General features: G+C 38.6%; 1 protein-coding gene across 7 annotated transcripts in view; it reads left to right on the top strand.

Annotated features, from left to right (window-relative positions):
• SRPK2 (SRSF protein kinase 2) overlaps positions 1-18,431 on the top strand; it is a 129,702-nt gene that overhangs the window by 33,203 nt on the left and 78,068 nt on the right. For 5 of the 7 annotated variants that reach the window (XR_012579906.1, XM_074538853.1, XM_074538852.1 and 2 more), the window contains exon 1: positions 10,198-10,682. The exons of 1 other annotated variant lie outside the window; for it this stretch is intronic. Coding sequence is in view for 5 of the 6 variants with exons in the window: in XM_074538853.1 (XP_074394954.1) it covers positions 10,213-10,682 (470 nt within the window). In the remaining variant the exon portion in view is untranslated. Of the gene's footprint in view, positions 1-10,197; positions 10,683-11,030; positions 11,176-18,431 lie in introns of those variants that run through there. One more of the 7 variants, XM_074538858.1, reaches the window with a different exon arrangement.

Below are 18,431 nucleotides of genomic sequence, written 5' to 3'. Positions count from 1 at the left end.
CCAGCCAAGAACACTTGTAATTTTACATCAGCAGTGGCTGATTATGATACAGTGTAGATGAGATATTAATGAACAACAGGAAAAAAAGGCAAGCAGTATAGATCTAAATAGCTTTACTAATTGCAGGATCAGATCTCATCAGGTCTGGACAAACCTCTGTTTTATGTAAATACCTCCTTTATTGGGATTGCTTTCAACTCTGTTCTTTCCTATAAAAATATTTTGTCCTTAGTAGCCAGAATTTCCTTCTGATCAGATTTTTAAAAATCTCACATCTTACAGAAGAATTTATAGATACTTTTCCAGATTCCACTTCAGTCATTTATTGTTGTTGCATTGGTATATTTTTTTTTAAATCATCCAATTTCTTTGAAGAAGAGAGCAAAAACAAAGCAAGGGGATATTTTGACATGTATTTGCATGCATGTTGTATATTTTATGTATAACATTAAAAATATTCCTCATAGAAGTCCTTCAGGACTAGAAAGCTTTCATAGCATTCCTTTACCTGGAAACACCTCACATTTTCTCTTTCCACTTTTGTGAATGTAGTATGTCCTTTCCAATATTTACAATTACAGATATTCGGGATATATGTGTATTATGTGGTAATTACAGTCAGACTTCACCAAGACAGGCATCTGAAGAATGAAAGGTATTTCCGTTCCTTACAAACGGGAAGTGTCAGCTGGCTGAGTGCGAAGTTATCAGTGTTGGGTTTTTGTTTAAGGAAATATTTTCCTGTGTTACTGCTATGCCCATTGCACTCCAGAGAAGCCCAGTAGAAAAATCCCCAGAATGTTCATGTTGCTATGTAAATCCAGAGCATTGGCAATTAAAGAGTGAAGATGGTATGTGTGAGAAAAACACTTGAAATATAATTAGATGGTCCCTCCTTTTGTGGGCACTGCATGCGTATTTAAAATTTGTCATCGTTACAATTTTATCTCGTTACAATTTTATCTCCAGTAATAATTCTGAAATTTAATTTTTCTGTGTTACAGCTTTACTGATGATACAGTTTCCAAAAGATTAAACATGATCAAGATGTAATTTAAGAATAGGTAGATCCATTTATTTAACGAAAAAATCTAAGGTAATAAAATGATGCTGTGTTAACAGAGAATTGTCTTTGTTCCCAGGTGTGATCACTGCAGCTTTATCTGTTACTGGGGGTGTGTGTTACAGCAGACAGTGATTTCCTTCCAGGCAGTGTCTCAGGGTTTTCTTGCTGTCAGTGTGGTGATGGCAGCAGGAGGGCACATCCAGAGGCAGGCATGGCTGCAGTCACTGCTCCTGCGTCTCCAGTGGCTGGGAAGTGGTGGTGCTCTCATGTTGAATTTCTTCTGCCAGTTGTGTGCTTTACCTCAGAGACAGCAAAGGTGTGTGCAGGTGCCACACATCCAAAGCCTTCTCCTTGCAGTAATTGATGTTGGTCTGACAGGCTCGAGCAGGATTTTGGAACAAGCTGCAAAGAACATACTTGAAGGGTGGCTGACTGCTCAGATAGAGAACTTCGAGGTTTGTTTAATATTGTTTAATATTTGCTGTGAGACAAATCCTTCCTGGTTTGAGCCTGTACTGCTGAGTGGACATGGTCAGCCTTATTTACACAGGAGTGTAAATGTAGGAACTGTGTTCAAATGTAGGAACTAGAGGTAAAGCCAGGAGTATATGGTGTTATTTGGTGAGTGTGCCATGGTACAGCTGGCATCAATAGCTTGATTTTGGCACTTTTAATGGCTGCTGAGGATGCTCCTCTTGCTCTTATTCCTTCATGCAAAACACTTTTCCTATTCTGCCCCTTGTCTCTATTATAAACAATATGGAACATCATATATGAAGTTTGATAGAGACAACTCTGTAACCTGTCCAGCGTTCCTCAAGACTTCAGGTAAGCTCATCACCATATGGGCCCATGTCCCAGTGGGGCACAAATCACTGCTAAAGTGGAAAGATTTTTAGCTTGCTTTGGGCTTGGAATGATGTGATTTTTTGATGGAGCCTTTTCTGAGAACTGTGTGTACTCTTATGAACCCAGGAAAAGGTGAAACAAGTCCTTCCCATGTCCTAGAGGAACAGGGCTGAGAATGTCTTTGCATCTGAAAATTCAAGGAGTATAAGAGCCTGATGATCTGCTGGATAAGAAATGTCAAAAAGCTTGCAAAAAGATTTGGAAAAATCAGTTGTGTAGATACTGTGATAATAATCACAATATAAAAACATATTGAAAAGCATACGGCAAATGTGCTAAATATCTCAATTTAAAAACATTTCTGCTGTAAGGATTTCTATCTGTAAATTTTGTAAGGAAAAGTAAAGATAGAAAGCTTTTTAGAACAGTGAATGGTTCTGAAAAATAAGACTAAGAAGAAATTTTAACCTGAAGTTTAAGGTTATAACATGTATTCAATAACTGTGACCTCATTTAATCCTTTTGGGTAAATCATGTAGCTTCATCTCCTAGGAGAGGGAGGAATCAGTGTGTGCAAGGTTCTATGAGTCACTGCTTTAGTCTTTATAAGGTAACATATGCTTGACTCAGTTTGGATGAATAGAAACCTGTTTTTCCTTTAAAACTGGAATTGTCAATCTGCTACATTAGAGCAATTTTTTCTCCTTGAATTTTGAAAATAAAGCACATAACAATGATGGAAAAATAATAGCAGTTGAAAATTTGAACAGCACTTAAGACATTCAGGCCAATTATAGACCGGAAAGAAAATGCTATTATCAAAAGGATCCTAACACAGTAATAATTGTACTCAAGAATGTAAAGGAAATAAAATAGAAATATTTTGGATTAGAAATCAGAAATCATTCGCTCTGTCCATTGAGTTAAGATAGTGAAGATATTAGAAATTCTGTAGTTTGAGGGTGTCTAACACTCATTATTTGGCTGGAACTTGAATTTTTTTCAGCTTCAGCAGAAAAGCTGTCCATGTATGCTTGGCAAAGCACTTGCCTCTAGACAAGGTTTGGAAATACAGCAAATGTCTTACTGTGCTTTACCTAACAGAGTAATAAGTTTTTTATTCACTCTGTCTCTAGCTACCTTGTGTTCAGCTATTTCTGTATGGAAATATGGTTTTTTGCCTAGTAATAGGAAGCAATTGGCAGCTGATTTTAAAAGGACAAAGGATGTCCTTTAACGTGCTTAGAATATTTTGGCTTGGGTTGTTTGTTCTTTTTCCCCTAAAATTAATAAACTTGTAGGAATAACTTTTCTGTTTTCTGGCAGCTCTAGGAAATATTCTCAACTCTGTCCCTGTCCCCTCCAAACAAAACTGTTCTCATAAACCTTAAATACGTATAAATAATAAAGTTCAATACATCAGTAATTAGGAAGTAACTAGCACAGATACATTTGGGGTGAAGAGTGCTTTCTTTGGTGTGCTTCTTGGTACTTAATCTGACAAACAGTCATGCAAAATGAAGAATTTTTTTTTTCTTTGCAGAATGACTTTTTGTAAAAGCATGGATTTTCAAAGAAACTTTGGTCAGAGTTGTTTATTAGCCTGAGATGGGAGGAAGGAGGGAAAAGCAGCGTGGTGCTGGGCATGCCTCTGGTACAGCAAATGCTGCCAGACCCAGCAGGACTATGGGAATGAAGAATTCCTCTTATTGTCACCTTTGTGTTTCAGTAAACACTTTATTAAGGAATATTACAGTCTGTTAATAGATCAAGTACCAGATAATGTCAACCAGGCTTACTTATGTTATGTGAATGACTAAAAGAAATTCCAATTAATAGTTATGTTTAACTAGTTAAACATAAATAATTCTGCTTCCCTTTGTTCATAATGGGCCATTAATTGAGTAATTGTAGCATACAATAATGCTTTTTTTCTGAAATATCTAATGCTTCCTCTAATTTATCTACAAACTTCCTTCAAAATTATTAATATATAATCTGGCTGCATTAAAAATTCTTCAGAGGTGTAACTTACATAAATTATGTATATTTATATATTTGGAAACTAATTATTTAAACAAGTAAAAGGCAAATTCTAATGTGCATTTTGTATTCCTTTTTCCCTTTTGGAGAAGTAGAAACAAGCTTGATGTTCTCAAGCTTGTTTTCACTCTTGTGTTCTGCAGTGTGTGCTTCCTTCCTGCCACGTTTCACTCCTTTCTGTATTCTGTGTTTTTCAGTGTCCTCCTCATGGTGAAGGTTCAGTGAAATGAAGTTGTTAAATAATACTGGTGTTGTTATTTTTCTTGAATGAAATACCATTGTTCTGTAAGTTTTCAGTAGATAGTATTCCATTTTCTTCTGCAAAAACAAGGCAACAACTACCATTTAAGGTATGTACTGTCTTTCAGAGCAGCTTTGGCCTCTATTTCTGTTACGGAGAGCTCTGCTAAGCAACTGGCAGTGTCATCTGCCTGTGAAGGATGCCTGGCTTTAAGAATTAGGGTAGACTTAACTTTTGGGTACTAACCAAAAGTTAGTACTGGGTGGGACTAGCGGCCATTTTGAAGAAAGATATTTTCCTCAGAATATTTTGTGAAAGTATTATTTTTCAACCACAGCTCATGTGTGGAAAACTGTTTAGAAGGACAACAATGATATGACTATGAATGTGTTTTTTAAAATACCTGAGCATATGGTTCTAGTACTTTTAAGTCTATCAGAAATGTAAAAGGCAGTGGCTGAGATCACTAGGAGAAGATTAGATGCAGCATATAGTTTTTTTTTTCTCAAAAACCCCAAAGGAGTCAATACTATTAACATTATCCATGGAATGTACCTGTAGATACTGAGTAAATCCATCTTCCCCTTTATGCAAGAGAAAAGGAAAGACTTAAAAAAAAATTATATTTTTTTTTTCCATCATTAGGTCTTGACTCCTAGATATTGTCTGCTGAGCTGAGCATGAGTGGGACCCAGCTGTAGTTGAACTTGTGTAGTGTACAGAGAAAAACTTCCCTTTGTATCTATTATCTGCTCTCTAGAACTTGTGTGTGGGACAAGGAAGTGTTGTTTTCAAAACATGCTTTGCTTTCAGAACAGTAACTAAAGCACAACTCTTACAAAAATGGGTAAAATTTAAAATGCATTTCAATATTACTGACTTTTTCTAATACATGTCTTTAGGAAAGGAGAGAGTTTGCTTTATCATTTGGAAGTATACAGTTCCTTAAAATGGTGATTTTAATATTATAAGTATGGCATAACCGTAAAAGTTCTAATTTCCTCTGAGCAGAAATATTATTTAACATATTAAAGAGGAAAAATACTAAGAATATTAATGTAATCTCCTCAAGAGGAGATTGCAAACAGCTAGTTTTTCTGTCACTTATTCTTCAGTGAAGCAGTTGCTGGCTTGTGTGTCAGTATTGATGTGAATGTTACTCATGAGAGATCTGAGGAAGTCCATAAAGCTACTATTTTTTTCCTCACTTCAAAAGCTTAGTAACATCTGGAAGATTATTTTATTTTAGGGCAGTTATGCTCTTTATGCTTCAATACTACCTCATTTAGTATTCATATGCTTATCAAATTTAGGCTTGCTCTGTGTTTGTGCCATTTTGAATCCCATTTTCATCACACAGCCTGTGATCCTAGCAGTCTTTTGGAACTATTTATTTTAAAAGTACGTGATCTAAAACATATAAAGCATTGAATTTCTCAAGTTGTGTGCAAAGCTGTCTCATTTTGTCTAGGGTCCAGTGCCTCATTGGAAGAATTTAAATTTATTGCCTTTTGTGCTGTTTAGCATGTCACTTGCACAGTTATCCAAAGCTCAAACATAGATCTGTCCACATAAAATCACATTACTGATACCAAGGTTCCTAGTGCACTTCATGACTTCAAGGCTGAAAAAATTACTTAGAATAGACAGTTTGATTAATTTGATTTGTTTAATAGTTTCAGATCTGTCTTCATAGATTCATTTGGGAAGCAGGACTATTTCTTTTAAGAGTAATACTGGAAGTAGTCAACTTGCCGTAGGTTGAAGGTTTTATAGGAAAATTGTAAGATCCAAGCAGCTGTAACTGTGATGCAAGGATGGAAAATTCAGTGGAGAATAGACTAGGATGGATATTGATAAGAAAGTACATGTTTAAAGATAGTGTAGAAGAAGCGTTAAAAGCACCTCAAGCTCCTGTCCTAACATACACTACACAGAAAATGGAAGAAAAGCACTAAACCTGCTAGTTTATGATCTGATTTGACTAACAAAATGTGTGGACGAGCCTACCTATTAATTAAAAATTAAGTACATTTAACTTGCATCTGTTTAGTATAATATTTATTTTAAAAAGGGTATATGGCAACTTGTATGGCATAGTTTACATTGCAAAAAATTGAAGGTATTTATGTTTAGGTGCTACTTTGTCTCTTCTTTGCTCCCAAAAGGCACAGGGGTGGTGGGAGGAAGAAGCTGTATTAGTTGAGTTCTGCAACAGTGGATCTCTGCCCTGGATAAATTTAATACATGCACTGTCAGTAAGATATTTTAATCTTGACTGATGAACATGTTGTAGACCATTGAGATAATCTGTTTGCGGTAGACATGATTAAATTTTTAGTGAAACAGTGACTTCTGTCAGTTGACTTTGAGATCGTGGTGACTCTGATATCTACCCATATGTCACAGGGAACAGTTTGTGCAGTGCCATATACCTTGTCCACACTTCTCCATCTGTGCTTAAACAGCAGCTAGGATTCTTTATTTTCTTTTATTATGGAGAGTTCTTATGTATTTCTTTTTAATTGACAGAACATATAAACAAAACCCCAGGCTAATTCTTCTCCTCTCTTCTTTTTTCCAGATTATGTAGATATCCCTAGTTCCCACATAATTTTTTTTTGTTCTTCTTTCACACTGCTGAAATAACAGAATTTCTCTTCTTCATCTTGTGTGGAGAGTTTCTTCCCTTATAATTTCTGAGGTGGTTTGTTCTAAATTTGGTATGGAAACTTCAGGTTGCTGGGAGCTTTTGATATGATGCTCTCTGACAAATCCCCTGTGAGTTCAGAAACTGCCAGCATCTCTTTCTAGGACTCTCCTCTCCTTTTTTCCAAGACTCTTGTCTTTTTATTTTTTGGCTTAGCAAATGCCTTCTTGCTTTAGCTTCATCTGATGCCTTTTTCTCTAGTCTTAACACACAGTTTCCACTTGAACGTATCAGAGGAGGCAAACATCTAGGCTAAGAAAAAGAAAATTATGGTTAGTTTCGGCTCTGCTTTGGTTTGAAAGAACAACAGTCATGATGATTAGGAAGCCATTTTGGGCAGTGTAGAGCCTTTCTGGTTTTTGTTTTCATTCAATCACAGCTTGAATAGTATGGCTTTAGAGACTTAGTGTATCTGCTTCTCTCAGGCATTGGCTGAGAGCCAGTTGTCTGCCACTTGATCTGTACACAGTGCAAAATGACTCAAAGTGGGCTGGTAAGTGCATGCAATGACTGAGGAGTTGGTGACAACCATACCCCATACCTGAATTTATTGGTATTTTGTAGCTGAAAAATTTTACTGAATTAGCTGCTGCTTTGAGATCTGCAAGCTCTAATTTTCATTCATCTTCAGCTTTTATTCAGTCAGTGTTATGATCTGTTCTGGATGTGGTTCTATATAGAGTGCTATCTTTTTTGTGGCCTCAGAAATTAGGACAACCCAAAACTCCTCAGTCAGGCTGTAAATGCTTGCTCACTCAGCAGAAGTTCCCTGTACCTCTGGGTGCTGATCAGTACAGTTATTGAATCTACTCATGAAACCTTTTAAAGGTGTTCCTTGAATCTGTAAGAGGTGCAGGTCCTGAGCAGCCCAGCCTTTGCCTTTGTGGCACTGTACTTGAGGTGAAGTGGAAATGTTAGTTCTGTGGTAGGTTGGGGGGTCTTGAACCAAGAAACCTCCAGGAAGAGCTGTTCAATTGTAAAACTTTCCTTCTTCCCCTCTTTTTCTGTTACTTTAAGTTTAACAAATACTGCTGTAATTTGCATTCTTCTGGATGCAAAGGCCAATAGAGTGGTGCTGTGGCAGCTGCAGTTTGGAGGGATTTTTCTGTTGTGTTATTTGGACTTGGGATGTAATTTCGAAATAAATTCTAATATTCTAAATAATTTCTAATCAATTCTGTAAATTATCCCAGAATTCTGGATATGTAATTTATAAATAACCAAAATAAACAAATGAGAGCATTGCTGTTTCTGCAGCCATTATTCTCTTATGGTCTAAAGGCACTTAGTGTAAAACTCATGTGTCTTATTTTGGTGATATTCCCACAATCAGTTTTGTATGAGGAGTGATAGTGATGGTATCAGCTTGAGTTTGCTGGTGCCATATGGATGTGTAAAGGTACAGATTTGCTTTTAAAAATGAACAAAAGGGATCCTTACGTGTAAAAATCTCAGGTAGCAGAGACAGAAGATTGGTAAATCCAAAATAAGAAAATATTTCAAATTGACAGAAGAGAAACAGGAAAGAAAAACCCTAAAACCTTGTGATGAGTGTTCTCTAATTGTGGAGTAGAATGCTCATTAAGACATTGGAATTTTTTTCCTATGGGGTCTCATTTTATTGAAATTCTTCTTGCAGCTATATTAAATAAGTCTTTGTTGTCACTTGGTTACTAGAAGTAAAATTAAATTATGTGCTTTAATACCATCATGGAGAAATGTCTGTACATCTTGTAGAGAATCCAGGGACTCAAAGTTCATGGTGAAATAACTTATATCTTGGATTTATTTTTAGCATCTTGTGGTGTACTGTTAGCAATAAAGTCGTAGTATTATAATCTCTGGACATCCATTGCAAAGCCTATGTGGAGGCTTAGTTATGGAATAAATAATTTGATCACTTCCTTCCAAACTCTGGGGATTTTGTTTTGCTATAAAATCCTGCCTTTTTAATATCTGTTGATGTAATCAATTTTAATTTATAAGCATCTTCAGAAGGAATTAAAAATTTATTGGACTTTGAAGTTGAGGACTATATTTATAGTCAGTTGGTGTCAAGGCTCTGTGATAGAGAAATTAACTTCAGTTCTTCCCTACATTGGAATGTGTGTCTGGGTGTGCAGAGAAGTATCCCAGTAGCTGTGACTGTAGGACCACTTGCTGCCTGGGATGGACAACAGTAAAAGAAGTTTTTTATGGTACTTGCAGTCATGTAGTGGAGCCAGCTGTGAACATAATGACATTTCACAGATATACTTTCAAAGATCCCAGAAGTGTCTGCGTTGGATGTGAGAACTGTGATACTTGTTGGATGTTCTTCTGATTAGTATGTTTTGGGAAGAACAAGTGGCATATGCTTAAAAAGGTGATGATCACTTTCTAGCTTGCAAGTCTTCCACCAGAGCATGAGAGTTATCGTTCGGATAGTAATAATACTTCTGTAACTGTGGTTGAAAAAACAATCAATCAAGTTACACAGCTTTTCTTCTTCTGTTTTCAGAAATTTCAGTGGCTTTGTACCTGAGATATGTATGAAGAGAGGAAGAAAAGATTGAAGGTCTTCCACTGTGGAATGGTTAATCCCAAACAGTTCAGGTTTACTGTGGCTGTTTCACAAGTGGACATAGTGTTGCTCAGGTCTTAGCAGTATTACCACAGGTGGCACTACGGTCTCCAGCGAGGATACGGTCTTAAAATGAGGCTCACATCCCTTTGTTCTTTCAGGTTTTTTGGGTGCTCGCCTCCAGAGCACCTGGTGAATTCACTTTTCAGCAGTCTCTGTTCTGCTTCTCTGGATCTTGTGAAGCGGTGGCAGGGTGCATCTCCCCTTGGTGACAGCATGCCGGGTGTCTGTGCCAGGGTGTGCTGCCAGTATTTGGGAACGAGGGACCAGCCCAGGCCTTCCAGGTGCTGCCCTGGTGATCACAGCATCACAGAATGTGCTCAGGGGGAAGGAACCCCCCAGGATTGTCAAGCCCAGCTCCTGGCCATGTATGGCCCCATTCCCCAGAGTCACCCCATGTGCCTGAGAGCATTGTCCAAACGCTTCTTGAGCTCTGTCAGGCTGGAGCTGTGACCGCTGCCCTGGGGAGCCTGTTTAGAGCCCAGCCACCCTCTGGGGGAATCACTAGGTGTTAAAAAAAAAAAAAAGAAAAAAGAAAATATGACTTTTCAAAGTGTATTTGGGGGCATTGGAGGCAGACCACTAAAAACAAAAATCCAGGTGTGCCTAGCGTTTTCCATGTCTGGTTTCTCACCCGTGTGTGAAAGTAGTGATTTGATACCTCGCTTTTTGTGACAAAAATGATTCAAAGAGCCATATTTTTCAGGGCTTTAGATCTGGAGGCTTTGGCGGGTGTGCAGTACCTCCTAGCACGGTACCCGGGAGGACGATCCGTGCCGGGAATCTTTTGTTTCGGGGTTTTTCCCCTCGGCGGGTACCCCCCGCGTTCCCCCCGCCGGCGGCAGCGGTGGCGCGGCCCCCGCGCTGCCCCCGCGGGCTCGGGCGCGGAGCGGCGCCCCCCGCCCGGCGATGGTTCCGCCCGCCGTGCGCGGTCATGTGCGCGGGCCCGGCCCTCCGAGCGCGGCTGGGCGGCCTCGCACAGCGCCGCGTCCCGGGCCTCCGGCGGACAAAAGGGCGCAGGGAAGCGAGACCTCCGGAAGGCGAGGGCAGGCGGCGTCGGTGGTGAACGTTTTCTGATTTTTCCAGAAATCAAGCAGAAGACTGAGCTGCTGATGTCAGTTAACTCTGAGAAGTCGTCCTCTCCAGAAAGGTACGGCCGGCATCCCCCTCCGCATGAACGCGGGGCTTCTCCCTCTGCCTCCGCGGGGCTGCTGGCATTGTCCGCGTGTGCTGCATGCTGGATCTCGCACCGTGCCCACCCCGCCTGCCCTCCCGGCCCAGCTTTGTGCCTTGTGGCCGCGGTTGCGGGCGGCCGGCCGTGCCCGGAGCCCGGCGGGCTGCAGCATGCGGATCGCGGCGGGGCTGGCTGGTGCAGACCCCGCGCCTGTCAGGCGGGCGAGCGGCGCCGCGCAGACCCCGCACAGACCCCGCGCTGCTCCTGCCCATAAGCATCGGTAGCAAATAGAACTTGGCCGAGCGCTTCGTGCCCGGGTATGTGGAAAAGGGAGTGTCCTTTGGAAAGTAGCTCAGGAATCGCAAATCCCCCCTATTAGTCACATTCTGTAAGATAGATGTGATCCCCGTTCAAGTCTGTGCTAGGAAATGGAGCAGTCGCTGCATGCAGTAATGGTTCATGCCTGCAGGTAAGGACAAAATGACTCAGAAGTGTTTTTAAAGCAATTATTTTATCTGTCAATCAGATTAGTGCTATTTCAAGTAGCTGTTTCATTTTTAGGGAAATACTTCAAGGTACTAAATGTACATTTAAGTCTTCTGACGTGGAATAGCCTCCTGGTGATTATTTTGTTGATTTAAATAAACCAGCCCTGCTCACTTCTGTTTGCTTGCAGCTGCATTTTAGGGCATTTTTGGTTTTGAAACGGCTTCAGTTTAGAGAAACATAATGCCATTTCCCCTCCATTATTTACAATAAACATTTTGGCTGTATGCAAAAGACCCTCTCAGTGTTCTATTTCACCATTTTAATATTGGATGTTGGCAAAAAAATACTGTTAATTTTAAGCTCTCAAACTGTGTTCGGCTGAAATGATGAGTTGAAGTTTATTTTATTGAATGGCTCAGCACACAGAGACATGATAAGGCAATGAATGCTATCTTAAGGAAACAGGCTAAAAGATATCTTTCAAAATATGCGAGTGCTGTGTGGCATGGGTGGTTTGAAAAACCAAAATGAGCAATTTATTTTGATTTATAAGTATATTTAGGTATGATATGTAGAAGCAAACTGCATTGCCTTTCACCAGCTGTGGTTATAACTAAATGCCAGCAATAAGAGATTCAGAAAATGGTGGGGGGGAATGGGATGTTAAGTCACCTTTCCAAAATGGAGATATATAAGAAGAGCTTTGAGAGAGATTTTAGTATTTACTTGTACAGAATTAAGAATGAGAAGAGAAAATGCAAGTGTTTATTTTTTAACCTTTATCCCACTCTTATGCCTAAAATTTTTAAATATAAGATTTAAAATGGTGGTGGTAACAGGGAGGATGATGGAGTGAAAATAGTAAAGGAAACAGGTGTTAACTTGATTTTTGGAAAGACTTACGTTGGCATTGCTGTGTGGGAATTTGGTGTATAATATAGATACTTACTATTTTATCAATATGAGTGTTATGCAGCACCCAACATCTGATCAGTCTGGTTTTGAGCAGAACATGCTCATGGTTGTACTAATGGTAGTCCTAGATGAAGAGGTCCTTTTAAAAGATCTTAACACAATTAGAAACAGATGCATTTGTCTGAGATTCATTTGAATGAGATTCATTAAAAAGTAAGATTTTTTAAACAGCATGATGTGTTATCACGCAATAAAGATTAAAATGTGGCTGTTGTATATGCACACAAATTTGTTTTGAGGATTTAAATATATGGTACTGTTCACCTGGAGATTGGTTTAACATATCAGCTGCGTGGTCAGTTATAAATGAAAACATCTTTATTTCATATTAGGGTTTTTGGTTTTTTTTTTTAAATAACCACATTCTTTTCACCCATCTAAAAATAGACTGAATTTTTTTGCAAGCTGTTATGAAACAGTGCTGTCTATCCTATTAGCTGCCAGTTCCTTTCAAGGCTCTTTGAAAATGAATATATAAAATTTTTAAAAGAGAAATAATTATAATATTGAGAGTCTGTACTGTTAAACTGGCCTGATCTGCTCTGTAGAAGAATTGCAATGTGTATTTATGCCATACAGACATGAGAATATTCATGTTCTTGAAAAACACAGAAAGGGAATGAATTCTTGCCTATTTATTTATTGCTGGTTTTAATCCTTGCTCCTAGTGGTTGGGCTTCTTGTGAAGCTTGAGTTCTCCGTGTGGGAATGCTGTGTGGAAGATCTGAAAGAGTCCATGGCTTGTTTCTTGTTTTCCACGCTAGCAGAGGCTGCTAGACAGCGCTTGCATAGCCAGAGGGGAGGGGAGAGGAGGTGCTCTGTGCATTTACAGAGCCTGATAAAATGGGAATACAGGAGGAAGGAGAGAGAAGCCCATTACTTGTCTCCTCCTTTGGCTGGTCTTTGTTTTTACAAGACAGTTTAGTGTTTGTAGGTTTTCCTGCTCATTTGGCAAGTTCGTCATGCTGTCACATCTTACTGATGAGAAGAAAGCTGGGGTATAATGGATGGTTTGGCTGTTATGGAGGCTCAGCATTTTAGAAATCCTGCAGCATTCTCTTAGGATAGGTGTTTGTTATGAGTTTAAGAACCTTTTAGAATACATTAGCAAGAAAGTTGAACCTTTTTGTTGAGGAACCTCTGAGATGTTTGGCAGCCTTGAAAAGTAAATTAATACAAACCTGAGACATTTTTCAAAGATTCATCCTTCTCTTTCCACTTACCTTCTCCTTAGAAGAACTGCAGTTGCAGAATTGAGGTGATGACATTAAGATACTTGTGTTTTGGCATGCTATGGGATATTTCCTGAGCAGACACAATCAGGCAGAGTCTCTGTGTCCTGAATTTCCAGGTAGTTAATGCTGCCCCGGGCCAAAGTCCTGTTCCTTGTTGATAAGGTAACCCAGGTAACTGGGGATGTGAGCGTGCCTGTGGGCTGGGATCAGGTAACGCACTGCAGCTGCTGTGCTGAATTGATTTGTTTGGATGCTGAGCCTGAAGGAGACCATGGATATGTTTGATATGTTTTCCTACTGCGTGCTTACGATGTGACACTCACCTGGTTTCCTTATCTAATGAGTAGTAATTAAACCACCATGTTCTTAGTGTTTCCCTGGGGGCTACATGAGGTTACTGCTCCAAATGTCCTGAGGGAGCAGGTAGCAGCACCCAGATGGAGATGGGATGGTCTTCCAGGAGCCCTCCAGGAAAGTAAAAATACTTTTATTTTTGGTGTATGAGTTGTGCACTCTTCTCATCTACAGTATAGGGAATGCTTTCAGCTGCACAGATTTCCCCCCCTTTTTAGGGGCTGTGTGGAACTCTTGGCAAGTTTCTGTTTCTTTTTGAGGAAAGTTAATTCTTTCACCTGGATGACTTGATACTCTTAAGACTTCAGCTTTACTGTATGTAGTACTTTTCTTTTTCACATTTTAGGACAAAGAACCTGTTATTTCTTCAGCTCTGATTTTGGATTCTGAATTTGTGTCAGTAATGTAGTTTTACCATGGAGCATTTTCTCATGAAGGTTATTAGCAAGGCCTGATCAGTCTGAAGTGTCTGACCTGCTCTTTTTCTCTCTTCATACAAATGCTGCAAATGCATGTTTCTTTGAAATGAGTTTCTGCTTTAGTGTTTTTTGAAAAAATTAATAGCAGCCACTCATGAATAGTCTTAAATTAGGCAGCTGGTATGTATATAATTCAATTTTCATCATTTTGGGGGGTTTCATAAATAGCAGTAAAGGGAAGATACTTCAAATGACAAGTTTGTGTTAATCTGCGTGGATGTATTTGATGTCAGGTGGTGCAGGCAAGTTTTAAGGAATAATGGTGGTTTTGCTTTGGCTTTTTGTTGGGCTTTCTTTTAAGCCTTCGGGTATGTATACCCCTCTATCTTTGTAATTTATCTTTACAGAGCAAATTAATGCATTTCTCATTGCTTTTACATAGTTTCTTCATCAGGTCATGCCAAGGAGGCATTCAGGGATAAAGTAGAGGAGGAAGAAATCTGAAATAATGAGAAAGAAGGAAAAAGATAGAGGCTGAGTACTGTCTACTTCCTTTTCTGACAGACCTAATGTTAGTTTTTAGAGGAGGCATTGTGAAACAAGTTATGATGTTGAAAGATTCCTCCAGGTTTTGGAACATCAATGATTTTTTTTATTCTGTTTTTGTGTGTGCGTATTTCTTTTTTAAATTTAGTCGTGGATGGTACTACTTTTAAGGTAGAAGTGTAACTTGTAATAAATATAGAAATAATGTTTAAAAGTAGAACCATCAGCTAACAACATGATGTGTAAGCTGATATTGCTGTATGTCAGATAAATGGTTTGGAATAATTGTTAGATAACAGGGCATTATAAGATAATGATTCTATTATTTATGTAACTTACACTGGAAAAAATAGTTATCAGAATAATGCAACTATTTTATCAGTTCCAGTAACTTTAAAACACATTTTCAAAATACTGTATTTTCTTTATCTCGTCTTTTTTTCTACTGGTTCTTTTTTGTAGGATAAAAGAAATTTTGTACATCTTCCATTTCAGGACAGTTCAAATCTAGTTTTAGTGGTCATACAACTATAACTTTTCTGATTTTTTTAATGTATGGTAACAGTGACCAATATATATTTTGCCCCCTTTTTCCCCCGAAATTACAAGCTTATTCTGTTTGTTGTTTTATCTCAGAAGTAGAAAGAAAATCATCCTAGCTGAGTGTGGGCCCTAAGCTGTTTGTCCAGGGAGACACTTTAGTCCACCACTGACTCTGCTGGGTGACAGTGTACCTGTAGAGCTCTCTTACACTAGGTGCTTAATTTTGGATTACCAGTTCTGGACCAAAATAAATCCTATGTTTTGTGTGGCTTTCATATTAAAGGTTCCACAGTCTCACTTGTTTTAGCATGTGAGGCTTTAAAGTGAAATATGAAAGGGATGTGGAGGCAAGGAATGTTGCAACATGCCATTGTCCTTGTGTAGGAAACAATGGAAATAGCTTGTATAGAAGCAGCCACTTGTGGAGCATGTTGAGGTGATATTTTTAGTGGACGCTGTACTTTTTTTTTTTAAACTGGTAGTGCCTCTTATCAGTAGGCTTTGAAAAGATTAAAAATTTTAAGTGTATTTTGCTTTCCAGGGATAGACTCAGTTTATTTCTGCTATAAATATATTTTCTGCTCGCTTTATCCTGTCTGGTATTTCTGCTGTAGGTAAAAAAATTACAAGTGAAATATATCATTAGTATCCCTACTCCTCAGATGGTCTATGCACTACTTAATTTTTTTATTCAATAATTTTTTAAAAATTATTAGCAACTTTTCATCATGCAGGTATTTGTGAGGTATTTATTATAGGGAAACTTCTAATACACCTACTGAAAAGTAAAACCTCAGATTTTGTCAGTTCCTGTTGGAACTAAAATGAGAGAATTTTTGTGAAAGGGAGAGATGGAAAGTTGTGGGGTGTTGTATGAGGTTTTCCTATGTGAGAACTGTTCACTGGAAACTAACTCAAGCAATCCAGTGGTGGTTTGAACACACTTACTGAATGGCTAAAACAAAAGGTATGCAAAAGTTTGGAAAACCATGACTTGCACAATATACTTTCTCAGGTATTCCAGTTCTATCCCAGGTAAAAGGTCTGGGGAAAAAAGTTAATGGACCATTTTCATACAAAGCATTTTGTATTACAGATTTAGTCTGTTTGATGACCTGAAACATTTTGTCTAGTCACTGTATTGGTCATGCCTTCACTAAAATGTCCACTGCAGCCCCTAGGTGGATGGTAAAGGAATGTTACCTGATAAATTGCATAAAACAATGTGTATTTATGCCCAAAGCTTTCATTTCTGTAGTTGCTATGGTGCATTACAGGATAAACTAATCTGTGGTTTTCTGTGTCTTCATATTGTATACATATTCATATTATATACTTAAAAATTAATAATAAAATGTTTGGATATTAATGTAATTCAGTGAGTTTACTGTGTGGTGATACATGTGTTTTCACTAATCCAGAATTGATGTAGTTACTGAGGGATGCTAGGAACATATTAAACAAATGCATGCAGATTTAAACATTCCATTTTGTTGCATATTTTGCTTTATATGCATATTATCAGGAAATTGTGTCATCTCTCAGCTTTTGACTTTATGTGAATCCTGCTGTACCATTTGGAGGATATCTAAACTTTCCAGTGGACTGAAAAATAGCTTTTCTGTCCAAAGGGTGTTGTGACCAGAAGGTCTTTTACTAGTTATTTCTTCAGGAATTTTACACTCCTGAACCAGCATCTGCCTTAGGTGCTACAGTATTTTCTTCAAAACTCACCTTTAGTCTTGGGTGATCTCTGACAAAGTCTAAGCAGTCACTGTTACCTTAAAAACAGATGAAATTTATCTCATCTAGGATGCCTGCCAAACTCATGCTGATATTTGTGACTAGATGGATAGTGAACTGTGATTTTTTTTCTGTTTCATTCCCTTTCTCTCTCTTTAGTCTTTAAAGCTTCAGTTACCAAAGAAATGTGTGCAGCTCCAAGCTCTGCCTATGTTCTTCACCAAATATATCTACAGAGCTTTCCTTGTCTGGTTATAGCTTTAGGTCAGTCAGGCTGGTTGATTGCTTCTTTTTCCTGGCTGGACAATGTTCAAAACCAGAACCACATCTCATGTAGATGTTCTATTTGTATGAAGTTTTGACCATTGTGTTTAATGAAGGCACTTTAAATAACCTCTCTGTATTAATAAAAGTGTCCTAATTTTGTCTTGATATCTGCTAATAAGTACCATAAATTGGTATTTTCTTGAGAGTTGTGAAACATTTGTATATTGGGCTGGTTGATCTTCCAGACTTGTTTTCCCCAAGCTTGGTGCAGTCTAATTCCATGGAAAGGAGGATTTCTGGAACCTACTTGTTATTTGGAGTAACATGAAACCTTTTAAGAATTCATTGCTTTGTTTTCCTGAAGCAACGTCCTGTGCCCCAAATCTAGTGGGATGGTCACAGCCTTCTCATCCTTCTGTGGTTCAGTTCTGCTGTGTGTGGTGATAGTGTGTCTTTTCTGGGGGCAAAGAAGGTTATATAATTGCAGCAGAAACTCCTATTAAACTTCATTTCTGTCCTGTGTTGTCAAAGCTTAACTTTTACTAGTTCTGGCAGAAACTGGGAGTGTTGTTTTTGTCATTGATACTACTATAAAGAGACAGCATTATTTTCTCTTGCAACTGCTGTGCCAGAAAATACCCAGCAGGTGTTTGTGGTTTTTTTGTGTGTTTTTTTTTTTTTTTTTTTTTTTTTTTTTTTTTTTTTGGTGGAGATGGAAAGGTGTTTGACATTTCTGTGGGTTTCAGTGGACAGCTCTTCTGTTAATCTCTATCCAGCACCAGGACCTACAGATTCTCATTGTCGTCTGCAGCTGCTGCAGGCACTGTCCACAGAAGCATTCAGTTCTGCTGTGCCCACATACCAGACACCATCCAGCTCTGTTTATTTCATGCCATGAACTAGAATGGAAGATGTTTGGCGTTAGCTCTGTTCTTTATGAATCCTTCTATAAAAGGATTACCTTACCCTTAGGAGACCACGTGTGGTGGTTTCCTCTGAGTGGTGCTTTGTCATCCCCAGTGTGACAGTGCAAAGCCTTTCTGACAGCTCCTGTTTCATATGTGACAAGAATCAGGAATTTCCACTGCTGCTGGGTGCCTTAGCTGTGACAAGTGCCAGCTTCCAAGAAGACTAATACAGCTTTGGACCAAGAC

This window comes from Zonotrichia albicollis, chromosome 4, assembly GCF_047830755.1.
Source record: "Zonotrichia albicollis isolate bZonAlb1 chromosome 4, bZonAlb1.hap1, whole genome shotgun sequence".
NCBI lineage: Eukaryota > Metazoa > Chordata > Aves > Passeriformes > Passerellidae > Zonotrichia > Zonotrichia albicollis.
Note: the sequence above shows the minus strand (reverse complement) of the source record. Positions and strands in the feature narration are given on the sequence as shown.